This window comes from Lepidochelys olivacea (genome assembly GCF_965140295.1).
Source record: "Lepidochelys olivacea isolate rLepOli2 genome assembly, chromosome: 3".
Taxonomy (NCBI): domain Eukaryota; kingdom Metazoa; phylum Chordata; order Testudines; family Cheloniidae; genus Lepidochelys; species Lepidochelys olivacea.
Genome location: NC_140413.1, coordinates 81,036,398 through 81,060,291, shown reverse-complemented (window position 1 = coordinate 81,060,291; position 23,894 = coordinate 81,036,398). Strand labels below are relative to the sequence as shown.

The window sequence follows — 23,894 nt, the reverse complement described above, 5'->3', positions numbered from 1 at the left end:
TTTGACAGGGGGACACAGCTTTTGGGGTAATTTATGCAGCCTTGCTGATATGACACAGAAGTACAATTATCCATTTATGGGACTTTGTTCTGAATAAGCAAAAATATATATAACTAAAAAGACCTTTTCTGATGATGATATGCTGAAAAGAACGAACTGTGCTTAAGTATATGAATAGTTGGTGTAGGGACAGCATCCTTTATCCTTCAACCATTTGACCCAAAGAAAATCTCCAGAGTCCACTGTAAATGTCAACGTTATATGTTTTATTTTTTAATCAAGTAATTTATTTAAACCTCACAATATCCATGATTGACAGAAATAAAAAGACATTAGACAATGAAATGAGAATATAAAATACATGATATGTAGAAAGGCAATCAGTGCTTTAGTCCATTAAGAAGACAGTAAACAGGTGAAATGACCTTCAAAACTTCAACTCACTGTCTTTAAAAAAAAAATACAATTCAAGTGATTTTTATTTCACCTTGTAAACAACATCCAAGTCAAAATGGACAATGAGGTAATCTATACTACAGAGGATAATTTAAAACCACTAGATAAGACACAGTATTAAAGACATAGAAATCAGTGTTCACTTTGGTCTCTAGTATGGTTATTGTTGTTATTACCATGAGCAACGCATACTAGTTAAACCCAGTCTGGCGATGTTTGTCAACCAGTTGTTGCTTAAATAGTAATCCAAGAGGTAGTCAATACCATCATCCTTTTAAAAGCTAGTTACTCTGACATTTGGTTTACTGACAGTGGTAGTAAATATCCTGGGACTTTCCAATATTCTCATAAAAATTCTACCAGAGTCATTTAATTGCAGCCCTGTTTAAGTATAAAACAGAAATGTGTGTTCATAGATCAACCTCACCAGTCAACAATTATGACAGAGGTAACACAACCAACATATCTTAAAGAGGCTGTTGATAGTAACCAAAATAAGGTCTGATGCATTTAACAAGGCTTTACTTGTCTCTAAAACAAATAATCAAATCTCATTAAGATACCTAGAAAATTAAAATTAGTGCATCTGCACATGTACAAAGCTTTCCCAATTACTTTTAAATCCAGCACAGGGGAATACACATATATATTTTTATGATAAACATTTTCTTACAGATAAATTAATTTAAATTAATTTTAAGACTTAATGAGATTTCCCATGCCCTTTTATAATTCTTCTTACAAAGAATGTTACAGGATCTATAAACACTTTTATGGGGCTCTATTCACAAAACTAAGTATATAACTAAGCAGTAACTCTCGGATAGCACTGGTGCAAAATAAAATTGAGCCAAAAAAGGGGAAGGCATGAGGATTAAAACATACTACAATTGGCAGTCCCCAAAAGCTGATTAAAAGCAGAACATTTTGGAGGCTAAAGATGCCAAATTCGACAACAACTACAACAAAAATGCCCACTTGATTTTCCCCGGCCAAAATAGGCTCTATTTTTTAAAAAATAAAACAAATAGTTTAATCTTTTCAGTATGCAAGTGTGCACCTTGTTTTAGCTTTTATTGGAGGACAAAAAAATCATCCCACAATGTCTTCTGAGAGGAGATCAAATCCAGTATCTTATTTTGGATGGAGGAGGAGATGCAGAAGGAGAGAAATTCCCCATGTTTTAAATTTCATCTCCGGTAGTGTGGGGAAGCTAGGAGTACAGCCCTTTCAGAAACTATTTTAATACAATTATGTGGACTGGTTCCATTGTGAGGTGTTCTGGCACATGTAGTCAGGGAAATGGGAATCAAGGCTGCTCCTCTAATGGGCTCTTAAATGGAGAATACTCTACACTTCATCATCAAAAGTGAAGGAACAGTGGGAGGACCCCAAAACATGGATCTGTATAGGATTCCCAAGGACCCATAAATCTCCTTCTCTTATTCATTTGAAGCAGCTTATTTAATCTGAGTAATTGAGGATGAAAACCAGACTTCCTATTGCAATCCAGTGCTAATTAGTTACTTATCACAGCTCTGCAGTTCTGTAGTTAGCTTTAGTGTCTGTGTTTTGTTTTTTGTGAACAGTGCCCACAATCCTTTTGATGAAAAAACAATATATAAACTGTAAAGAACTGTTTGGAGACTTTTCACAATTTCAAATGGATGCTTCATTTTAAACAAGTATTTGCTCTAAAGTACGCAGTGGTGAATTACCAATTTACATATATAGTACAGATAAATAGGTTTGTACCATAGGATCAACAGCCACCTTTAAGGCCAGAGCAGCACAAAGGTGTGTTTATGCGGTAAGTATGAGGTAGCCTTTTGCTGTAAACAGAATAATAATTTTATTGTTACCTATGTAAACGAAGTGGGCTTGATACTTTTTTTTCAGAAGGTCTGAGCACCTAGGACTGCCATTGGAAATCAATGGGAGCTGCAGCTGCTCACCGTATCTGAAAATCAGACCCTGTGAATGTAAAGTCACACATATTCACATAAGCAACCAGTACAGGAATACTGCTTTATCGCTTATTTTCACAGGAAATCATAATACAAAAAGTTGATATCTGATTATAAGAAACGTAGGTGTATGTCAACTCAGAGGTAGTTATTATTGTCAGTATACAACACTTATATAGAGATATAAAGGTCTAAGTCTATTTGGTTTTGTTCTGAGTAAGCAGGCCTGTAGACTATTCTGTAAAGAAAAAAACAACATTACATGGTATATTCCCTGAGCAAAGTTCTTTATCCTGAGTATGCTATGTAATAGTGATCACATTCTAATATACAAAAATAAAACCTAAGCTTTCAATAATAAGATAGGTTTGGTATGTGCTCTTAGCAGTTCAGTCTGGTTTTGGTGCACAAAACTCTTTCAAACTGCACCAGGAAGGTCTGTATGTCAGGATTACTTATTTCCTAATGATCTCAGCTCTGAACTTTTTATATGTAAACAGGGAATGACCAACTTTCAAATCCACAATGGCCTATTTCTATAAGGAACTTTGGTTTAAATTTTCAAAGTGACCTAAGTTTTGCATCTTTGCTCTTTAATCTGGTTATTACACCTGCTAGAAGGTTAAGCAATGCCACTTTGATTTGTCTACATAATTTAAATAAGTTTACAATCCTCACGTAAGGCAAGGAAGTACTTCTCTATAGGTACATCACATTCAATATCGTCAAAGGTAAGCTTTGTATTACAGCATACTGAGAACGTCAGTAGAAACCATTGAGATTCTCACAAACACTGTCATGGAATTCAAGCAAAGTTCATCTGCAGGACTCCTGCCCTTCATGGAGGCAGCTGATCGGTATCTATTTACTGCAGCAGCAGCAGCTACAGTAAAAGTTTCATGTCGCAAGACAATTTGGGGAGGGAGGCCTTGCCATATAATGGGCCCGATGCACTGCTGGTGTAAGGCCACTGCAGCCAATGGCATTACAACAGATATGAATTTGGCCTTTTCAGACATGCTATAGTTCTTTTTTGATTATCTGAGCTTAAACCTACCTTCCTGTCTCAATTTTTGTAACAGCCTATGTTTATTGCCAGTGTTAAGGATTATACAGGTTTCTCCAAAGAAATTACATCTGCAATGGGATGATTAGGACATTTTCTTAGGTATAATTTGTTAATTTACCAATTGCAAATGGACCAGGTTAAGGATGGCCAAAGTGTAGCCATGGGTTGGTTAAAGTGCAGCCCAGTGAATTTTAGAATGGGGCTTGCAAACACGTTCTTCAGTGCAGAGGAGCAGTCCCAGCATGCACTGAGCCGAGGCTGGTCTGCAGTCTTCTCCATTTCATGGAAAGCAGATGGAGTCCTAGGGCTTCTGGCAAGTCTCGCACTGTTTGCATGTCCCTGCTCTAAGGCCTCTCTGCGTCAACTGTGTATGTTCTTCACTCAGTGCTGTACTTTTACTATATGAATAGCAGGGGATGCTGACGAACTGTAAGTGCCCATATAGTTTTATTCTCCACCAAGGCTGTACCCCAATATGTCACTAACTTTGTATTTCTTCTTCCTTTATCTTAAAAAACCCTAGGGAGTTCTCTCCAAGACTTTCAGTAGTAAACAAGGCGGAAATCCCCTTGATCTATACACTGACTCAGGGGGTCAAATTGGGACCAAGGGAAGCAGCTGCTGCCACCACCCCCGTCCCCACCCTCGTCAAGATTTTCACAAAACTCAAAGGGGGCAGACAGGGTGGTAGCTTGATACCACTCAAACCAATCAGTTCAGAACAACTGACACGTTCTCCCCCACACAATGGTCACCTAACTTAAAATTAAACCATATTCATTTAACATAACATTTGAGATCTCAGCACAGAAACTACACATTCATTGTCTTTTCTGGAGTCTACTCCTGAACAAAGATTGTGGCAACAGAGCCATACTTAATCAAGGCATGCCCTTGACAGGTGTGTGGAGAAAAAAACAGCATTGCTACACTTTGGGCATCAAGAACAAAATATCTACCCAAAATAGAGAGTTAGGGGAATGTCTTAGTATTCTTAGTACCATATCATTGGTAGCTTGGAGAGGTGAAGTATCCTTTGGTTCACACAAAAGTAACAGTCATGATCTTAACTGGTTTTTTAAAGCATGTTTCAAGATTGCTGCCAGGAATGAGTATCCAAAAACATTCTGAACCATGACTATTGCTTCACAATGGATGATGTATCCTGGGAAATGGAGAATGTTCTGCTGGTGTGTGTATGTATACATATACAGAGATAGAGATAGTGATTATAGATATGTATACATACAGACAGAAAGACATGATAGAGACACATGCACTCGTGCACACCCACCCACACAGGCAGTAAAACACAAGACACCCTGCTCAAATGTAATTTGCTTGGAGTGATCTGTCTATTAAAAAAAATAAATTCACAGTTCCTCAACAGTAGTTAAAATTTCAGGTCAGCTACTGATAGTGAAATTACTTCCCCTGTTCTTGCATGAGGTAGACATTCCAAGAGGGTAAAGAAAATGAAAGGTTACGACAAAGCTCTAAGTTTTTTTCCTTTTTTGAACAGAAGGCCCCTTTCTGCTTTGTTCTTCAGGTGATGCAGATAACTTACTGGAGGAAGCTTCTTGTGGTGACCTGCCTGAACGTTCTAAGATCTCTGACCTTCCCTCCTGAGAATATGATGGAGATGAATGGCCGTAAGCCCCTCCCCCTTCTCTCAGGAAAGCAGAAGTGGAAGGCTGTGGTTCTGCTTCATATCTTCCCTGAGAACTAGTGGGCTGTTGTGAAACAGTTTTATGAGGGCAGTTAGCCACCATGTGCATGATGCTCTGACAGTAATGGCACTTCTTTGGCTGTGGAGGTAGACTACATTCCTTAGCATGATGATCAAGGCCACCACAGTTGTAGCATCTACAAACGAAAAAGAAAGTCCGTTATAAAATACGTCAATAAAAATATTCTTCAAAACATTAAAGAAAGAACGAGGAAGAACCAAATCTTAAGATATGTAAACAATTTTTAATTTCATGTGAAGACACACAGCACATTTGTAAAACAGTGGGAGTTTCCACTCAATATTTTATAGTATTTATTTTCTGGTTGTAAGGATTTAAGGTGAGATTTTTTTCAGAAGTTTCTCAGTGATTTAGCAGCACAAGTTCCACTGAAAGGGAATAGGACTTGTGTTCCTCAATCACTTAGGTACTATGAAAATCTCATCCTCATTTAGGCCAGATTCCACCACCTTCATTCATACTGATGAGTATCTTCCACCACAAACACTTTGGTATCACTCACACAGAATCTGGCCCTTACTTAGAGTCTGATTCAAAGCCCACTGAAGTCAATGGGAGTCTATCTACTGACTGTAATAGATCAAGTCCTAAGGCCAGATTTTCAAAGGTATTTAGGTGCCTAAAGATGCATTTAATAGCTTTAAAAACATGGCCTAGGGACACCAGAGGTGAAACTGTGAGGGCTTTTTAGTGTGAGACCCAACAGTCACCGACGCTGTGTGCAAATACATTAGAAAAATATATGAAGGGAATAATAATGGCTTTATGTACCCCTCAGTGGTAACAAAAGTTAAAATCCAGAATCAAAAATAAGCTTTATAGTTTATTAAACTGTAAAAATGTATGTTTGGACTCTGCCAAAATGTACCAGTTGTATTTCTCTGCAATAAATAATCTCAGAGAATGTGCTTGGGCTGATAACATTAGAATGGTCCACTAGAGGGCACCAAATATTCAAACATGTGCCCACAATAAAGTCTGTAGCTCATGTAATGTAGATTAAATATCTTTACTTGAATATTTGCAGCAATAAACTGTTTGAGTGCTAGTGTGTTTAATTTGGGTTAATGACTGAAGGTGTGGTTGCAAAAAAATCAGGCTATGATTGCCTACAAGTGCATCCTCACTAATTAGTGCTGTTTGTGCCATATTAGCTACAAGGTAGAAAAGAGTCCTCCATTAAAAGTTGAATAATATGGTGAAATTTGATAAGAAAGACGTTCATGTTCTTTGATAAACAGTCTCACAGTTTACCCAACCCTTCCAAAGGTATACACCACCTTAAAAACTGTATGGCATCCAAATTAGTCAAATCCAACAGAGCAAAGGAGAAGTTATGATGATAATAGCTAGATCATTTCCCCCACCAAGTAATGGGAAGGAAATCTCTGCAAGGGTCCCTTTGAAGAAGAGTTCCTCCCTGATTCTTTCCTCTGTGGGGCAGAGAAGAGGAATTCAACCTCCCATGATCCAGGAGGTTTATAGGAGGCAGTTCTGGAGCCCGGGGGTTCTCCCCACTGCCCACTGTTGCATGACTTCAGTGAACTCTCCTGCCCCAGGCTGCCCCCTGTACCACCCTTAAAGGGATGTTCTCTCACCATAGAGGAGGTTCTGTAGGAAAAGTTATACAATCCTGTGCTGTGTTACCTTTCTCAGTAATATCTGCATGGATTAGTAGGTAGGGGGAATGATGTGTCCCCAGCCCCAGCTCACCCACCAGATCCCAACAGTGCTGCAAGGGGATGAGTGGGAATGGCGTCATGGACCCAGCAGCCTGAGTGGAAGGTCCTCTCCATGCCTGGATCATTGGGACATAGTAAGAGGGAGATGGTGGCCAGGAGGAAGCTATTGGCAATACCTATTGCTAAGAGGTTGCAGCATGGTTCTGAAAATATAACAGTGAGCATCGTAAAATGGGTTTATTGTTTTCTTCCTTGGAAACCCAGAATTCAACACAACTAAATTTAAGTCTTCCAAAAACAAGTAGACAAACTCCAGAATGTTCAACTATTACATGGCTTTAACCTTTAAAACAGTCATGCCAATGATTAAACACACAGCCAGAATGTAAATACTTTACTGGTAATCTTGTTAACTAAGGGCTCAATCCTGCAGTCCTCAAGCAATACCTCACTGAATGATCCTTATTTATATGACAGGCTCCATTTATGATTTCTTTAAATGAGCACAGTATACATTTTTGTACTATTTGCTAAAAAGAAAATAATTGCATGAACTGTTAAATCATGCACAGAATGCAGGTCTGTGAAGATAATTTCTTTGACGTAATAGGACCATCATGTTACATTCATCTTGACCTTTGTATAGATATTTGCTGTGTTTCTATAATTAGCATTATACATCTTATACATGCATAAATTTAATTCATTGTTTACCATTTTGCTGAGGAAAGTGACACCAAATCACATGATGTGATTTCCATGCTTAACTTACAAACCTGTTAAACAAGGGAAATTCTGCTTACATAGACCTGCTTCAAAGCCCACTGGAGTCACTACGAACTTTTCCATGGATTTCAGTGGGCTTTCGATCTAACTCTTGGTTAGATATTTAAAACTGCAGATCACTGGAAAATTGCAGTTGTAGCCAGAACTCTGCAATCACTTGTGAACATATTTAACTTTGTGACTGCTGTGTTCGTCTACTTGCATGCCCAAACTGAAGCATGGATGTGTGCATGTTTGCCTTAGCTTGTGAAATAGATTTCAGTTTTGGAAGAAAAATTGCTAAAAATAGTATAAAGTTTATACCAGCCTTGAAAAATTGCCATTAATATTTCCAGGCAAGGAGGGGGAACCCTTTCCCTCTAACAACTCTTGCCTACCCATTAGCATGATCCAAAAAATTGCTTGCCTTGGCCAAGCTGAATTTTGCAAGGGCAATTTATAATTTGAATAAGTAAAATGATACATAGAATTCCAATGATTTTTTACAAATCCTTGCATAGAATGTTGTAATGACATCAGCTGTGCCCAATTTTTAAAAGTGAAACCAAAAAAAAAAAAAAAAAACCCGCTAAAATGAGTCTTTAAGTGGCTTCAGATGAACTGCTAACATTTTTAAATATTCAGTATACATCTGTTTTTTGTGTAATCGGCCAGTAGGATGGAAGAACTGTTTCTCAAACTGAGTCTGTTTGCATGTATTGTAAACTGACCCAGCAATCTTAATTACCCTCTGCAGTTGAAAGGAAAAAAAGAAAATAGGCAGGGTTTTACAAACCACAGTCATCTAGCATTTATTTCCCCAATATTTCAGCAAGGTTAAATAAAATGTTAGATACTTCACACCCATCCTATTCTCTAAGACCAAAATGACAGATATTTCTTATGTTTAGTAAAAATGTTTTCATTGTACATTGTAACATTGTACATTGGTTTCCTTTCCCTCAGTCACTGAAGCTATTGCAAAACAAATGACCAAATTAACGTCTCTTACTGGTATATAGCTATGTTTGTCAGATAAGATCTCTCCAGAACCACTAGATAAAACAGTAAGAGTGACAACTGAAAAATAATGGCAATGATCCCTTCCCTTATCCTTCCTCCCCCAAAGTTCTAGAAAGATACTAAAAAATAAGGGGGGGTGTTATGATTTGAATTTGATATTAAAGAATGGCATTTTCTTGCTTTCTTTCTATATAGTATAAGATATGTATTTATTCTGTGACTTCTTATCTATGTGTTAGTAAGGATTGTAATCCACTTTGGGAATGATATATCTGACCTTAATTCTGAAGAGAATTTTATAGCTGTAAATTTAACTTATTTTCACTTCCTTCCTTTAGGATCACATTCATCCAGAAGCTTCCTTTCTCTCTCTCTCTTTTAAAAGAGTTCGAAAATAGGTTAAAGGGCCTCAGTAATAGAGTAGGCTGCAGCCACGGACAAATCAATTTAATCAGTCACTATGGTATGCACTGTGTTATCCAATTCAGTGAACCATTTCGCCTCACCAATTGACCAAAAACCTGCTGTCAGGGCCCCCACTTCCACTCCAGGGGCCTCAATCAGCTTTTGCATCTATATTTATCATTACATCCTGCTTTCAAAATAGTTTAATCCCCCCCAGTTTACTTAAATTTCTAGTAGCGTTTTTTGTTGCCCTTGTTTTAATAAAAGCTATTATAATTAAACTGTAATTTGGCTTCTCAGCCATGTTTTTGTCACCAAGCAAGTCAGTCTACTGGTTGAAGTGTTGCATTAAATTGTGTATGTGCCTGTTCATGTGTGCCTGGACTTAAACAGGAGGGTGGTATTTATTCAGTTCTTCTGACTATTTCTTCGTTCCTTGTCAATCACTCTTACCAGCAAGACAGCTCACACCCCATTCTGAAATGCTTTCGTTCTCATGGGATTGACACCAAAATGGAAATGGTCAGCCACCTCGGAGCACACAAATGATACCACATGGTATCATTCATGCACATTGAAATGTGGTATTAACCCTTTTGTTCTAGCTGAGAATTCAAAATCCAAACTGTTTGTAATTGCTAATGTGTCAGCTGTATCTTCTTACCTTACTCCACAATGAAATGAAACCTAATACATTATGATACACAGGCACAGGCTGATCTATGTATGGATTTGTATATTCTTGTGTACACACTGTACACATAAATATACAAAACAATAGACAGGCAAGCGTATACAAAGGAAAATTAAGCAAGTGCACATTTGAACATGCACACATAATCCAAACCAATAACACTGGAATAAATGATTATCTAAAATAAAAATACCACTGAAACATGGTGATTTATCTCAGCATCTTAAAATAAAGTTAAAATAAAACAAACTACTATACATCACATGATGTTTAGGTCAACATAAAGTCTAAAGCACAGCAAAAACCATGTATGAGCAACTCCTGATTCTGTTTCTTGGAAACGATCTGCTATAAAAGGAACAGCCCTTCATAGTCTTAATAGGCTCTGATAATTTATTAGGTGACTGCATGCTCAAAACCTAACGCAACATGAAATACAGATAAAGAGATGACAATTATCCTAAATGGGAACACTGCCTCAGTACAGTTAGCTGAGTAAGGGAGGTAGATTAAGACTGCTTCTGAGACACGGAATGAAAAATGTCATGAAATGAAAGCCTTAGGAAATCTGTCTAGCATCATTTAATAACATCCTCAACATACTTTAAAATCAACAGCAAGAAAACAAGTCTATTAAAATCTACAGCTGAGAAAGGAAATATAAAAAACCCACCACCCTAGGAATTTAAGAAACACTTCTCCTTCCAAACACCAGTTCACCATCAATTCATAGTTAAATTGAGAATTTTACAAAGTTGAAGAAAAACCTTAAATGAATAGGAATGAAAATGATATGAATGTAATAGGTGCAATATTAACTGTAACCAAACTGATGACTGGAATTCATTTTAAAATTACCTATGCCTTCAGAAGCTTAAATGCAAAGTAAAAAACACTTCTAGCATTTAGCTTTGCTTAATTTAAACTCATGTTTTCATGTTCATACTTAGAAACAGTTTTATAGTGACACCAGCACTGTCTTGCAAACAGTTTGCCACAGCTTGGGTGATCTAAGCAACAAGGAAGGCCAGCACAATTGTGTGCGTCTTCACGCTGACCTATAATATGATTTGGACAATAATCCAATATATATGATGAGTAGAGAATAATTGTGTAGCTGTATGGTGTTATCTGTTGACAGAAAAAACTTTAAATTACTTACTGGTGACTACATGATTTTTTACATCTACTTAAAGGGCAGGGGAAAGGGAAGGGCTGCGGGCAGCGGTGTTTAACATCTTTTAAATGTTCCCTAGCCAATTCCTTTCCTTTAAATACTAACCAGTAATAAAAACTGCATTTTGGTGCGCTGTGAACAGTGAATGGTTTCTAATACAGTGCGGGGGCTAGTGGTTTAAATGCTTTGAAAGATGGCATGTTATTTTACAGCAAGTGCAAATTAGAGGTTTTACAACACATGACACATAGACTAAAAGAGACCTAAGTTTATAAATAAAGTTTTCTTTAGTCATTAGCTCCACAACATTCTTGAGGAAATGAGAGTTTTGCAAGCAAAACACAGGGAAGTTTTCTCTAATTATCCTATTCTGATGCTAGGGGAGTTAAACTATCCAAGATATAGCAAAAAGATTAACACTGAACATAATTGTTTCAGTATTTAAAGGCTTCAGTGATATTAGTCTGAAGAACAAGATGGTTGGGGGGAGGGGGCAGGAGAAGAAGGGAACACCCACACCTTCCCTTGCTGAGCCTGGTTCAGATGTAAACAATTAACCGCAGAACATATATGATGAGAGTAACTGTAACAAAATTGCCTGCCCCTGATGCTGTTTTATCATTCTCTTCAGTCAGGGCAATACAGCAGCTGAAGTCAGAAATGCTTCTCCAGCATTACAAGATGCTTCAGTCTGTCTAAAGTCAGCTAATCTATGAGTTCATTTTTCATAGGAATCTAGAATAATTTTTATGGATGATTTAAAGGTTCTAATAACCCAAGACTGGATATTAAACCTTTCCCAATAAGCATTCTAAAAGCTGAGAGCATCACATTTTATTTCCTGCAGCTAAACACAAGCCTTTAAGATGTTCGCGTTATGCAAAGGCTAACCACTGTCGCTGTAGGCTATAATGCCAAAGAACTTTTATTTGTTAATTTTTTTGTAAAGAAATCAACAGTAAAAACGTCAACCTGACTGAGTGCTAGGAAGTCACTTTAACCTACTTTTGTTTTAAGCAGGACTTCTTCCTCATATTACTTAAGAATATAAATGGCAGGCAGGCATATATCTGATGTCTTTACAGATACTGTGAACAGTAAGAGACAGAGACGCTGAATATGAGGTCAAAATCATCACAACTTGAAAACAGACAGCAACTGTCATGGGAAGGGGGGTGGGGTTATTTTTTGTCAGCTGCTACAGAAACAAACGAAACAAGTTCTACGTGAACAGTCAAGAAAACTACATAGAGTCATACATGTGGAACCTTAAATTAGAGCAAAAGAAGGGGGAAGGGCAGGCAGGAATTCAGGTTAGCTGTAGATTCTATGCAGCCTGCTACCCATTCCATTTAATATCTTCACCCTGATTCTTATAAATGGAGGTTTATTTGTTTTTTAAAGGGAGGGTATTTTCTTCATCATTTTAAAATTCAGGAAATCCCAGAGGAAACAAAGCAATGGTGTTGCTCACTTGTGTTCAAAACTGGCATGAGTACTGCTCATGGCACAGGAATTGTATTCATGCAGTTGTCCAGAATTTCACAGTGCTGCTTCACAACTCATCAGGACACACTTTACACTGGTGTGCATTCTTTGCAATCCCATTGTATTGGTTTGTAAATTAGGAGGGCATCATGACCAGCTTTCTTGAAGGGAAAAACTAATGTGAGACCTGTAACAAACACGAGACATACCCACAAAAATACTTGCTCATTCTAAGCAAAGAAAAAGACCAGCTGAGGTTTAAGATTTTTCCAGAAACTACTCTGCCTGTTTCACACACTGATTTTATTTAATACGTCATTTTGCTTTCTTACCTTTCGATTAAAGCAGATAGAATCTCACAAAACCAATATTATTTACTTACCCATTAAAATGTTTATTTATATTTTTTAATTATGCTCTTATTGTTTTAATAAAACATATCAAAAAACTATGTAAATTAACCCAGCTGGAATTTTAGACGATGGTACCTTAGGATCAAATTCCAATGTTTACAAACAGAGGGGCCTGACCCTGCAACTGTATCTGCTAATTTGGCCCCTTGTACCCACCCATGCAGGAGGGACCCTGTTAGCTGCAGTGGGGGCCTACAGGGGTCCATGCTGGGGAAGTTAATTGCAGCAGTGGGGCTTTTAAAGTGAAATTCTGTTTGAAAATTCACAGCTTCACTGTTTTTGAGATGAATGAAAAGCTAATCTGCTCACCTATATATCCCCTCCCCCTCCAAAATAAAAAATCCTATATCACAAGGATAACAAGTAAGATCTAAGAGGTTAAATTTTTGTAGAGGCTGTTTAAAAGCCTCTCTCTTCTCCTAAGACTGCCTTTTCCCCACATTTAGATAACCCCAACATGCTGTCATGAAGACACTTTCTGCATGGTTTCCAGTAACATAGCATGGATTATTGTTGATGTATGTGCTCATTACAAAAAATGAAATGCCTAATTGTAAACTCATCCGACTGAATAGTTTCATGTGGTTAGTTCTAACTCAATCTATTCTCCCTAGTGTATTTTAGAAGTAATATCAATAGGTTATATTCTTTTGCTGATGATTTTTTTTTCCAACAAAGGAGCTAACAAACCAGGCAGAACATTTGTCTGATAAATTAGGCATTTGGTGATACGATGAACTTAAGTTTGGTGGGAAAATAATTGGTTTAGAATGAGCTACTATGGTTTACTAAAAGATTTTGTTTTCCTGATAAGAAGCAACCAGAACAATAAACGTAAGATGGTGGTTAAACCGCACAGACCCATATAGAATTCAGCCATTTTATTATTCTTCTAAAAATGGAGAGGACCACACAGACATTAGCTCTTGAAAAAAATTTCTCTGACAATTTCTTTCCTTTCCATGGAATCTTATCTACACTGTTCACTCAGTCTAGTTTGCAGACAGGAAGGGAAATTATTTTCAAGCAATCACATAAAAAATAGGTAAGGAATATGTCTCCTGAAGGAAAAATGCTTTGGCTTTACTTCAATTTGTAAAAATTAAACAGTGCATGAACACAGTTGTTTTCTCTCTAGCGGGAGTTAAGAACTTCTGAGAAACAATTTTACGATGTTCAATCTCGATACAAGAATACAATATTTACATGTCAGATTTTAAAAAGTAAAATGTGTATCTGTCCACAGCACTAACACAGCACAAAATGAAAATGCATATTTTAAAAATAGACTCAGTTCTTACTAGATGATAGAGCCATTTCAAATTCAGTAACCATTTAAATACACCATATTGAAAAGAGTCACATAAATTATACGTTTCAGGTGTGAAACATTGAACTATGAATTCAGATAAATCCTAAAGTTAGGAGCCAACCCACTTACATTTTGAAAAATATATACAAAAAACAGAATGATGTTCCCTGTGAGCTTTGATATTTGACACTGGCAAGCAATTATGACCTTAAATTAAAGTGGCTCCATTTAAAATATCTAACATAAAGCTGTAAGTGGAATTGCAGAATTAACAATAGTTTTTCAGAAAGGATTTTGGTAACCAGTTTCTAAAAAACTTTCTTAAATTTAGCATGCAAGACCTCAGCACAGAAATATTTTACTAACCCATTTTGTACAGAAAATACTCTATCAGAATGAACCAGTGTACCATAATATATATTGTTTGTTTGTTTTATAAAAACAAACATTCTCTGATCTAAGAGGTAAGTAGTGTGCACCAAAATATGAAAATTAAACATACAAAAATATCTGTTACCTAACAATGAATTAATTTAACTGGGTAGAAAGTACACATTGACTTATTTACTATTTTTAAAAAGAGAAATTTTAAAATATTTTGTGCATACACATTGCCAGTAGACAGACACAGCTACTGACATCGCGCAGGGAACACAGAATAATGCCTATGTCACACACATTAATCTAAACCTAATCCTTCCCTAGCATTCAACATTATAGGTTCTAAACTGGGACATTGTTCTGCTACAGAAAAATAAATGACTTTTTTCATTAGAAAGTGCGGCAGGATTTCCAAGTGCCTTATGAACAATTCCTCCTGTGTTTGAATCTTACATCCTCCTGCAACTAAATCTTAACTGGACCTGAGGAGAAAGTAGCTCATTTCCACAAGGAGCTCTTAAGAGCCTATGGTTAAGAAGTTATCAACTTCCATTTAAAGTAATTAACTGCACCCACTCACCCAACTATTTATACAACGTAACTGGGTAGGGAAGCAAAACTGTTTCCTGCCCCAGCCCCTTACATGCCCTTCTGATGGCAAAGAGAGATCTTAAAGAGCCACAAAGAACCACATGGACCTGACATAAGCCACAGAGTCCGCACCTGCAGCCCCTGACGTGCCCATAGCACTCATCACCACAGGGGATGCTGGACTGTGGGGCACGCCTGTGGAAGCTGCCATGAATGAGAGTAGCCTAAACACTACTCTAAGTCAGTGCCTCTCAACCTTTCTAGACCACTGTACCGTCTTCAGGAGTCTGATTCGTCTTGCAGACCCAAGTTTCACATCACTTAAAAACTACCTGATTACAACTGATGTAGCAAGGGTCGATTTAGCGGGTCTAATGAAGACATGCTAAATCAACAACAGAGCGCTCGCCGTTCGACCCTGGTACTCCAGCTCCCCGAGAAGAGTAAAAGAAGTGGACTGGAAAGCATCTCCTGTCGATGTAGCAAAGTGAAGACACCAGGGTAAATCGACCTAAGCTACGTTGACTCCAGCTATGTTATCCACATAGCTGGAGTAGTGTAACTTAGGTCGACTTACCCCGGTAGTGAAGACAAGCCCTAAGATGGAATTTTTCAAAAAGAGGTGCCTAAAGTTAGGCATCTCAATCCATATTTAGGCATCTAGACACAGTGATTTTTCAGAGGTGCCTACAATAGCTATAACTGTCTTTTAAGTAAGTGGGAGTTGCAGGTATGCAGCACATCTAAAAATCAGGCAAGTTTTAATGAGATGCCTGACTTTAGGCATGTATGTATTTGAAAACTAAGACTAATGGCTTCTCTACACATGGAGTTATCCAGGAATTGCCTCGTGCTTTAAAAACACACCCTACCTTAATCCAAATTAACTTTCAAGTGTAGACAAGCTCTAAGCACTTTAAAAATCCACAGACTGTTGTGGTGGGAGTCTTTTGTGGTTTTGTAGCTGCTCTTGTTGTTTTGGGGGATTTTGTGTGTGTCCCACCAGTATGTATTTCAGATGTACAACATTGTGACTGGGGAACAAAAACTAAACCATGTTTCTAATGGGTAGAAAACACAGAGGGTCTGTTTTTGTTCTTGCTTACACCATTGTCAATCAGAAGTAACTCCACTCCAAGTCATGGGCATTAGATCAGTGAAAAACCTCGGTGAGTTTGAATCAGGCCCAGTGCTGTAAATGCATCTCTGTAGTCATGCTAATTGATGTGTTAGGTCATGGTTCTAACACGACATGTGCGGCACATGCTGGACTAGGTTTTTCTGGGAATCTTAGCAGAACTGTAGGCAGGATGTTAGGCTGTTTAAGGCCATGTCTACATTACAAACTTTGGTTGATGAAAGTTATGTCAACATAAAGCTGCCACAGTTAGTATAGTGCTTATGCTCATGCATACTTGGCTTCTTGTGTCAGGGCTACACGTACTCACCAGGAGTCTTATGTTGAGGCACAGTGCTGTGCACTATGGGTAGGGATCAGTGTGCAATGCACATCATCTGGCACGCTGTCTTTTGGGAAGCTTTGGCAATGCATGCTGGGGCAGAAAGTCACACAGGGGTGACTGAGAGCAAGGGGATCAAGTTATCATCATGCAACTTTCTCAATGCTATCCATATCCCGTAATTTCGGCACAATTTTTAAAAATCCCACAAAACCAAGCAGCACTTCTCACTGCCTGCCATCTCTGACAGAAGCATGGAGTGTGTAAAGCTCTGCACTATTGTCATGAACATTGCAAACACAGAATGTGCAATCCTCCAGTATTTGCAGAGCCGCAGGAAGAGCTGCAACAATGGGGGAACATGACGATTTTGTGGAGGACAGACTGCTATGGGACACAGCAAAAAACAATTCAGGGTGGTTGGAGGCATTCACGGAGCAGCTGCAGATGGTGGAGTGCCACTTCTGGGCCCAAAGAATGAGCGCTTACTGGTGGGATCACAGCATAATGAAGGTTTGGGACTGATGAGCAGTGTCTACAAAATTTTTGGTTGTGAACGGCCACATTTTTGGATCTGTGTGCTGAGTTCACCCCAGTCCTCCAGCACATGGACACCAAAGTGAGAACTACACTGACAGTGGAGAAGCGAGTTGCGATCACTCTGTGGAAGTTTGTGACATCGTTTTGTTACGGCTCAGTGGGAACCCATTTTGGAATTGGGAAATCTGCGTGCCGTGTGTGTGTGGCTGTTGTCATGCAGGTGTGAAAGGGCCATGCTAGGCAGGACTGTGACTCTCAGACACAGTGAATGGAGTTGCAGCAATGAGGTTTCCGAACTGCATTGGGGCAATAGATGGCATACATATCCCTATTTTGGCACCTGCCGTAGCATATATCAATAGAAAATGCTACTTTTCTATGGTTTTGCACATGCTGGTGGTCACCAGGCATGCTTCACTGATGTCAGTGTTGGCTGGTTGGGGAAGGTGCATGACATTTGCATCTTTAAGAACACAGGACGATACAGAAAGCTGCAAGCAGGACATTCTTGCCCACTGTAGATTATCATTGGCAATGTTGAAATGCCAATAGTGATCCTGGAGGACCCAGCCTACCCCTTGCTAAGCTGTACACCAGCTTCCTCGACAGGAAGGAAAGATTCAACTACAAGCTCAGCAGGTGCAGAATGACCAGTGAATGCATTTTTGGTAGATTGAAGGGACACTGACGTAGTTTACTCAAGATTGGATCTTGGTGAAAAAAAACATCCCAAGGGTTATAGCTGCCTTTTGTGTCCTGCATAATATCTGTGAGGCAAAGAGAGAAAACTTGCTATGGAATGGAGGAGGAGCGGCTGTCTCCTGAGTTCAAATAGCCAGACACAAGGGCTATTAGAAGAGCTCAACACAGAGCTATGTGACTGAGGGAGGCCTTGAAAGAGCACTTTAACAGTCAGTAGTGTGGTGTGGTGGACTGCGCTCTATCTGGCCCTTAAGTTTTGGGGGTGTTAGGAATTGTGCAGTGCTTGCTGTAGAAAAACAAGTTGTGGGCGCTTTCACGAGTGCTAGGCACTCTGCTGCATATGTTGTGAAGTAATAAAGATGAATTATTTACCCCCCCCAAATAGATTTTTATTGCATATCAAAACCAGTGCAAAACCCCAAACAAATATAATAAAAACTTCTGAAATAAATTACTGGAACAGAACTTAACAAGGGGAAAGAACATTCATGTCCATACTGGCTCTACATACAACAAGAGGGGCTCTCACAGCTCAGCATATGTGAAATGGTGGTTCCTCTTACTGGCCCTCAGCCTGAAATGGTAGGGATGTGGCCCCTGATGCCACATGGACTGTTGGGGAGTGTAGGGTGGTGCTAAAGGGGAGTTATTCACTGACTGCAAAGGGAGGCAACACTGGGACTGTTGAACCTGTAGATCCACAAGAGTCTCCAGCATCTATGTTTGGTGCCAGAGAAGCTCCATTATGTCCTAGTGCATCTCCCTCTCCTGCTGGGACTTCTGGGCCTTTCTCCTGTCTGCTCTTTCCTTCTTCTGCAATGTTCACCCTCCAAGCCCTTCTGTTCATGGTCCAATGCAGCACTGGCTTGCAGGGATCTCACTGAACATATCCTCCTGGCTGTCTCCTCTTCTTTCTCTTCCTTATCATGGTCAGGCATTCCATGGCAGCAGCTACAGACAAAAAAACACTGCGGTACGATTGTCTGTACAGTCACAAGGGAAAGCAAAAGTTAAATTTCAGAACACTTTTTCCTTGCATGAAACAATACCATTTCATCCCCTATTTCCATGGATGAGTGCAGGGTAATGGCTTGGAGCATTGGCACTATTTTCCACACGTGGTGCTGATTTTAGCTGATATCTTGCTCCTGAGGGTAATGAAAAGACAGAGAGCACAACTGCCACTGGCATCCCCAAGCCGCCTGGGCCCGTATGCTGCCAGCCTTTTTCCTGCAATGGTTCCTGCTGAAGTCATGGTGGACTAGCCTGAGAATGTATCCTACTGTGGAGGAAGCTATAAGGCTGTCATCCCTAGAAACCTTTGGGAGAGGACTGCAGAGCACCTCCATGGAAGTTTCATTGAGATCTCTCAGGAGGATTCAGGGGACATCCTTGCCACATGCCCCCCTGCCTAACTGTACAGGGGAATGAAAAGTAGATAACACTCCCCGTCTTGTACTGCCACCTTTTCTAGTACAAGGAACTTAATTAAAAGTCTATACTTGTGTCCAGCTACGTTGGGGACAGGTGCCATCTGTACATATAAACATTGTAATGCAATGGGAAATGCATTCACACAGTTACCCGAGGTTCCTTCCCCTGCATCTGGGTCACCTGTGTTCAGCTGACAGAATTGACTAATTGATAGTGGTGGAGTCTTGAACAGATCCTGGCTTGCGGCATAGCTGGACCCCAGGATCACATGACCGCCATCTTCCTTTTCCTCTCGACTGTTCATGGCAGGGGGCTGTGTTTCAGGTTCTGAGAGGTACCATGGTGCTCTGTGGGATTGGTGGGGCTCTGCCAAGCATGGCATGCAGCTCATTGTAAAATTGGTGAGGCTGAGGCTCAGCACCAGATCAACTGGTGGCCTCCCGGTATGCCTGAAGCAGTTCTTTAGCTTCTATGCAGCGAGGTTGCTGATCCCTGTCGTACCCCTTCACCTGCATCTCCTGTGCAATCTGACTGTAGATGTCCACATTTCTATGACTGCTCGTGCCAGCACAGCCTCTTTTCTCCACAGGCCCAGCACCTCAGAGTAGGAGCACGTCTGGAGCATGTAGCCAGAAAGGTCATCTGCACACAACAAAGGTGAGCTGCCAAGGGTGCTCACCAGGCTGGGCAATCAGGAAAACGCATTTCAAAAATACATGGGTTTTTTTTTAAATGGTGGGTTGCTTCTGGTCTCCATAACCTTTGGGCAGTGAAGTTCACAGTTTTGACCAGAGAGGTCAGAGTCAGGCATTGTGGGACAGCTTCTGGAGGACTGTTAGGATCGACATAGGTCACATGGTATCTATGCTGCACAGTATTGACCACAGTAGGTCAGCCATGGCTCAGTGCCTTTCTGGGAGGCTTTGGTGATATTTACTTCAGCAGAAGACAATTTTGAGTGTAGACACACACACAATTAGGTTGACGCAAGGTGACTTATGTTGACCTAACTTTGTATTGTAGACCAGACTTTAGTTACATAGGACCAAATTCTGCAGTGGCCTACAGGATGGTGGAACACACATACCTCATGTAAGCTGATCAGTAAATAGGTGTGAATGGAAGGAAGTGTAACTCACATTGATTTGGCATTCAGGTGAGGTGCAAAGCCAAAGGAAGGAAGGAATAGCAAGAAAACAACATGAGGGCATAAGTAAAATATAACACCTCTTTTTGTTCCCTTGACATGTAATTGCACTCATTTTGTACACCCACTGAATACCAATTCAGTGCCAGTAATGTGCATATGTCACAGATGTTAGCTTAGCAATTACATCTATTTTCTGACAAATTTACATGCAGCATGTCATTTACAATACTAATTACCAGACTTTACACAGAAATTGTCCTACAGAATTGCAAGAGAATTGAACCTCTCATACCATGTCAGGATTTCACCTATTCTCCTTAGAAGGCCTTAGCATATATCTAAAATATGTTTTATAGTGAGTACCCAGTGTACTGAGGTACATTGTAAGGTACACCATACTGTGAAACACTCGCTCTTTCATTTGTTGTAGGGGGAGCTCGTAGCTCTAACACCTACTTTGTTTGCAGCAGACTTTTGAAATTCAGCAAGCTGAAAGCCCCCCCAAAGCTAGACACATGCCTTTTGCTTATCCCATGAAATTCCTTTCAGATTTAGCTGAGCTATAAACTGTTAAAAATTGCCATTTCCCTTCTGCTACTTTTGTTGTCATCAAAATTTTGGCAGCATGCCACAATCGGAAATGGACATGGACATTCTAATCTACGGCCCAGCCCACAATGCACTGGGAATACTTGGGAGCTGCTAGAGCAATGGTAGTGATAGTGGGTGGGAAGAGGGCTGGGCTGCACTTGCCCTAAGTACTGTTCTGGAATCAACATGTACACACACATACACACACATATATGAAATGTACTGTATGATGGTGTAAAATAAAGTTGTAGGGAAACCCTCACACTTATTTGGCATGTTTGAACACCTGCTTTAAACTCATCTGCCTTCATATATCTCATATGAATTTGACACCCAAAACCAAAATTATTATGAATGTTTGGTAATGGGACTATTGCATAAATAGTGCGTGCTCCTGCAACATTTTCTCATATAAGCTGTCTTATTGCATTCAGTGAATGGGATTTGTGTAAGTAAAGGCCACTCGTGTGATTAAGGGTTGCAGGATTGGCCAATAATTCATAGCTTCATTTCATTCTTAAGAAATGTAAGAACAGGTATAGCCTGGCACATTCAGCATGGTGAGGTTGAGTCAGTTATCTATAGAGGGGTTCATTCCATAGCTCCTGGAATTGATAGAATAAATTATGTCATATGACGTACATGTTGCACTTCTTTTTGCTACAGTATATCAAAAAGACAATGAATATGGTGGTTGGTTTTCCTTGAAATAATATCTGTAAGATCATGTATTCAATGATCCTGTTGCCTAAAGAGTTAGGAGTGATCAGGCATGCAGTAGCCACACTTTACCAGTAATGAAAATCTGCATACCTGTTTACTAAGAAGCAAAGTAGTCTACTTTTAATGCAGTTCTCCAGACTTGTACTCCTTAAAAGTCCACAATGGACTAGCTGTTCCATAAAGTCAGTGTGGCATTGAAAAAATGACGAAAATAAATATTTAGTGACATTTTTTCTGAAGTTTTCAACATTTCTAGGAAAAATTTGAACCTTGAAAATTTCCAGAATTTTATGTCAAAACACAGAAATTCCAACATTTAGGGCATGATGAGGGTATGTTATATGGTAACTTGGGGGCATGTGGGGGAGGGAGCACAACTGGGCCCTAAATGATTGAGTATCAATTCCTCCTTTCTGGAGGCTTTCCTGCTAATCCAAACTCGCTAGGGGCCCTCCAGTGGGTGACAGGGTGAAGTAAGTAATTTCAGCTGTATATCTTATAGGGTTTTGTATCAGCTAGTTTTTTCTTTGTCCTGAGTTCTGACAAGATGGGTTCTTGTGTACATGAAAGGCCTACTTCAGTAGGAACTGTGGGTACTCAGCATCTCTGAAAATCAGGCCCACAAGGTGAGATTTTTAAAACCAACTAGGCAAGTTAGACACACATCTCCTATTAATTTTCAAATCCTAGCTGGCTATGGAAATCTCACTGGGCATTCAAAGTCTGAGGCACACCAATATGCGAAGATGTTGGCCTACATGTGCCTAGATCAAAGTTCTGGCTATCCACCCTCAATTTGTATGAGAGAGTTGATGTAGTCATGTGGATGCTCCATATATAGGGAGATATGGAAGGCTGTAAGAAAATTGCAGGCTAATATTTAATTTCAGAAACCTCAATTTCCAATGCTTACCAAACTTCCCATGCTCACGGCAACTCTTTTGCAATACCACTCACAGAACTTTGGCCTCCTGCCTCTCTGTCATGACAGAGGTAAGGCCAAGTCATATTTCAGTGAAGCGGCATAGCAATTCAGTGCATGCAGGGTGAGGGTGGCAGATGGGGCCAGTTCCGCATGTGGGTCGAGGCCAGGCTCCTGAGGGGGCTTGCCCTGCTCGCTACCCTGGCTCCATGCCAAGTGCCACTGCCTGGACTTGACCCTACTGGCACTGGCTTTGCATTTTGCCTAGGTGCAATTTCACCTCCACCAGGTGGCACAGGCCAGGCTCACCGACCAGCAACATCTCCTGCATGACCTCAAGGACTTTGTCTTCCATGACTGCTGATGAGTGGGGCTGGGGATCGGGGGAGGGGGGCTTGGGTTTGTGCCTCCCACAGGGCACAAGGCTGGGACAAGGGAGCCCTGCTGGTGCCAGGCCCAGACAGGACCACCAGGGATCTCTGAGCTGGGGCTGCTCTAAGGCGCAGACCCTCGCACCTCGCCTTGGGAATTGGCGGGGTGGAGGGGGCATATCCAACCCCAGTTGCAAGGTAAAGGAGCCTGCTGCCAGCTTGACATCTAGGCAGTTACAAAAAACAGCTTAGGTCCTGCACCACCACCCCCGCCCCACCCTGCCCTGAAGGCAGAGTATGGTACTTAAACTGACCACACCAAAACTGCAACTTTAACAACCGTGAGCACAATTTTGTAGCCAAAAACCCCTGCAACTTTCTTAGAGCTTTAGAGACACCACTTTTACATTTGACCTGCATGTCTAACTTACATGGGAAGTTGGAAATCAAACTGTGTACCTAAGGTCTGGTTTTTAAGTGCTCAAGAGGATTGCAACAATATAGCCCCTTACAATTACTGAAGCAAGGGTTTTTTGGGTTTTTGTTATATTTATTTTTTCTTAGCTTGGCCATAGGATTACTAATCTCTTGAGAAAGAGAAGCTTATACACACAGGTCTGGGTTTCATATATCTTTCTCTGAATTCTGTTGATACTGTGTGTGGGTTAAAATTAATCTTAATTACCAACAGTTACTAAAACAAATGTGTCAGATGCTGTGAAAGAAAACATTCTAGCACATGTTAATTGTGACTACGCTTGTGCAGCTATACGTAATATCTTCTTGTTCTCACACCAGTAAAATGGCAGCAAAAATGTAAATAAAAG

General features: G+C 39.9%; 1 protein-coding gene across 6 annotated transcripts in view; it reads right to left on the bottom strand.

Annotated features, from left to right (window-relative positions):
- Window positions 1-302: 302 nt before the first annotated feature.
- Window positions 303-23,894, bottom strand: part of LIN28B (lin-28 homolog B) — a gene marked incomplete at its 5' end in the record, with an annotated part of 122,516 nt that continues 98,924 nt past the window's right edge. For all 6 annotated transcript variants that reach the window (XM_084622105.1, XM_084622109.1, XM_084622108.1 and 3 more), the window contains one exon: window positions 303-5,358. In XM_084622105.1, coding sequence (XP_084478231.1) covers window positions 4,989-5,358 — 370 coding nt within the window. In that variant the 3' untranslated portion in view covers window positions 303-4,988. The remainder of the gene's footprint in view (window positions 5,359-23,894) is intronic.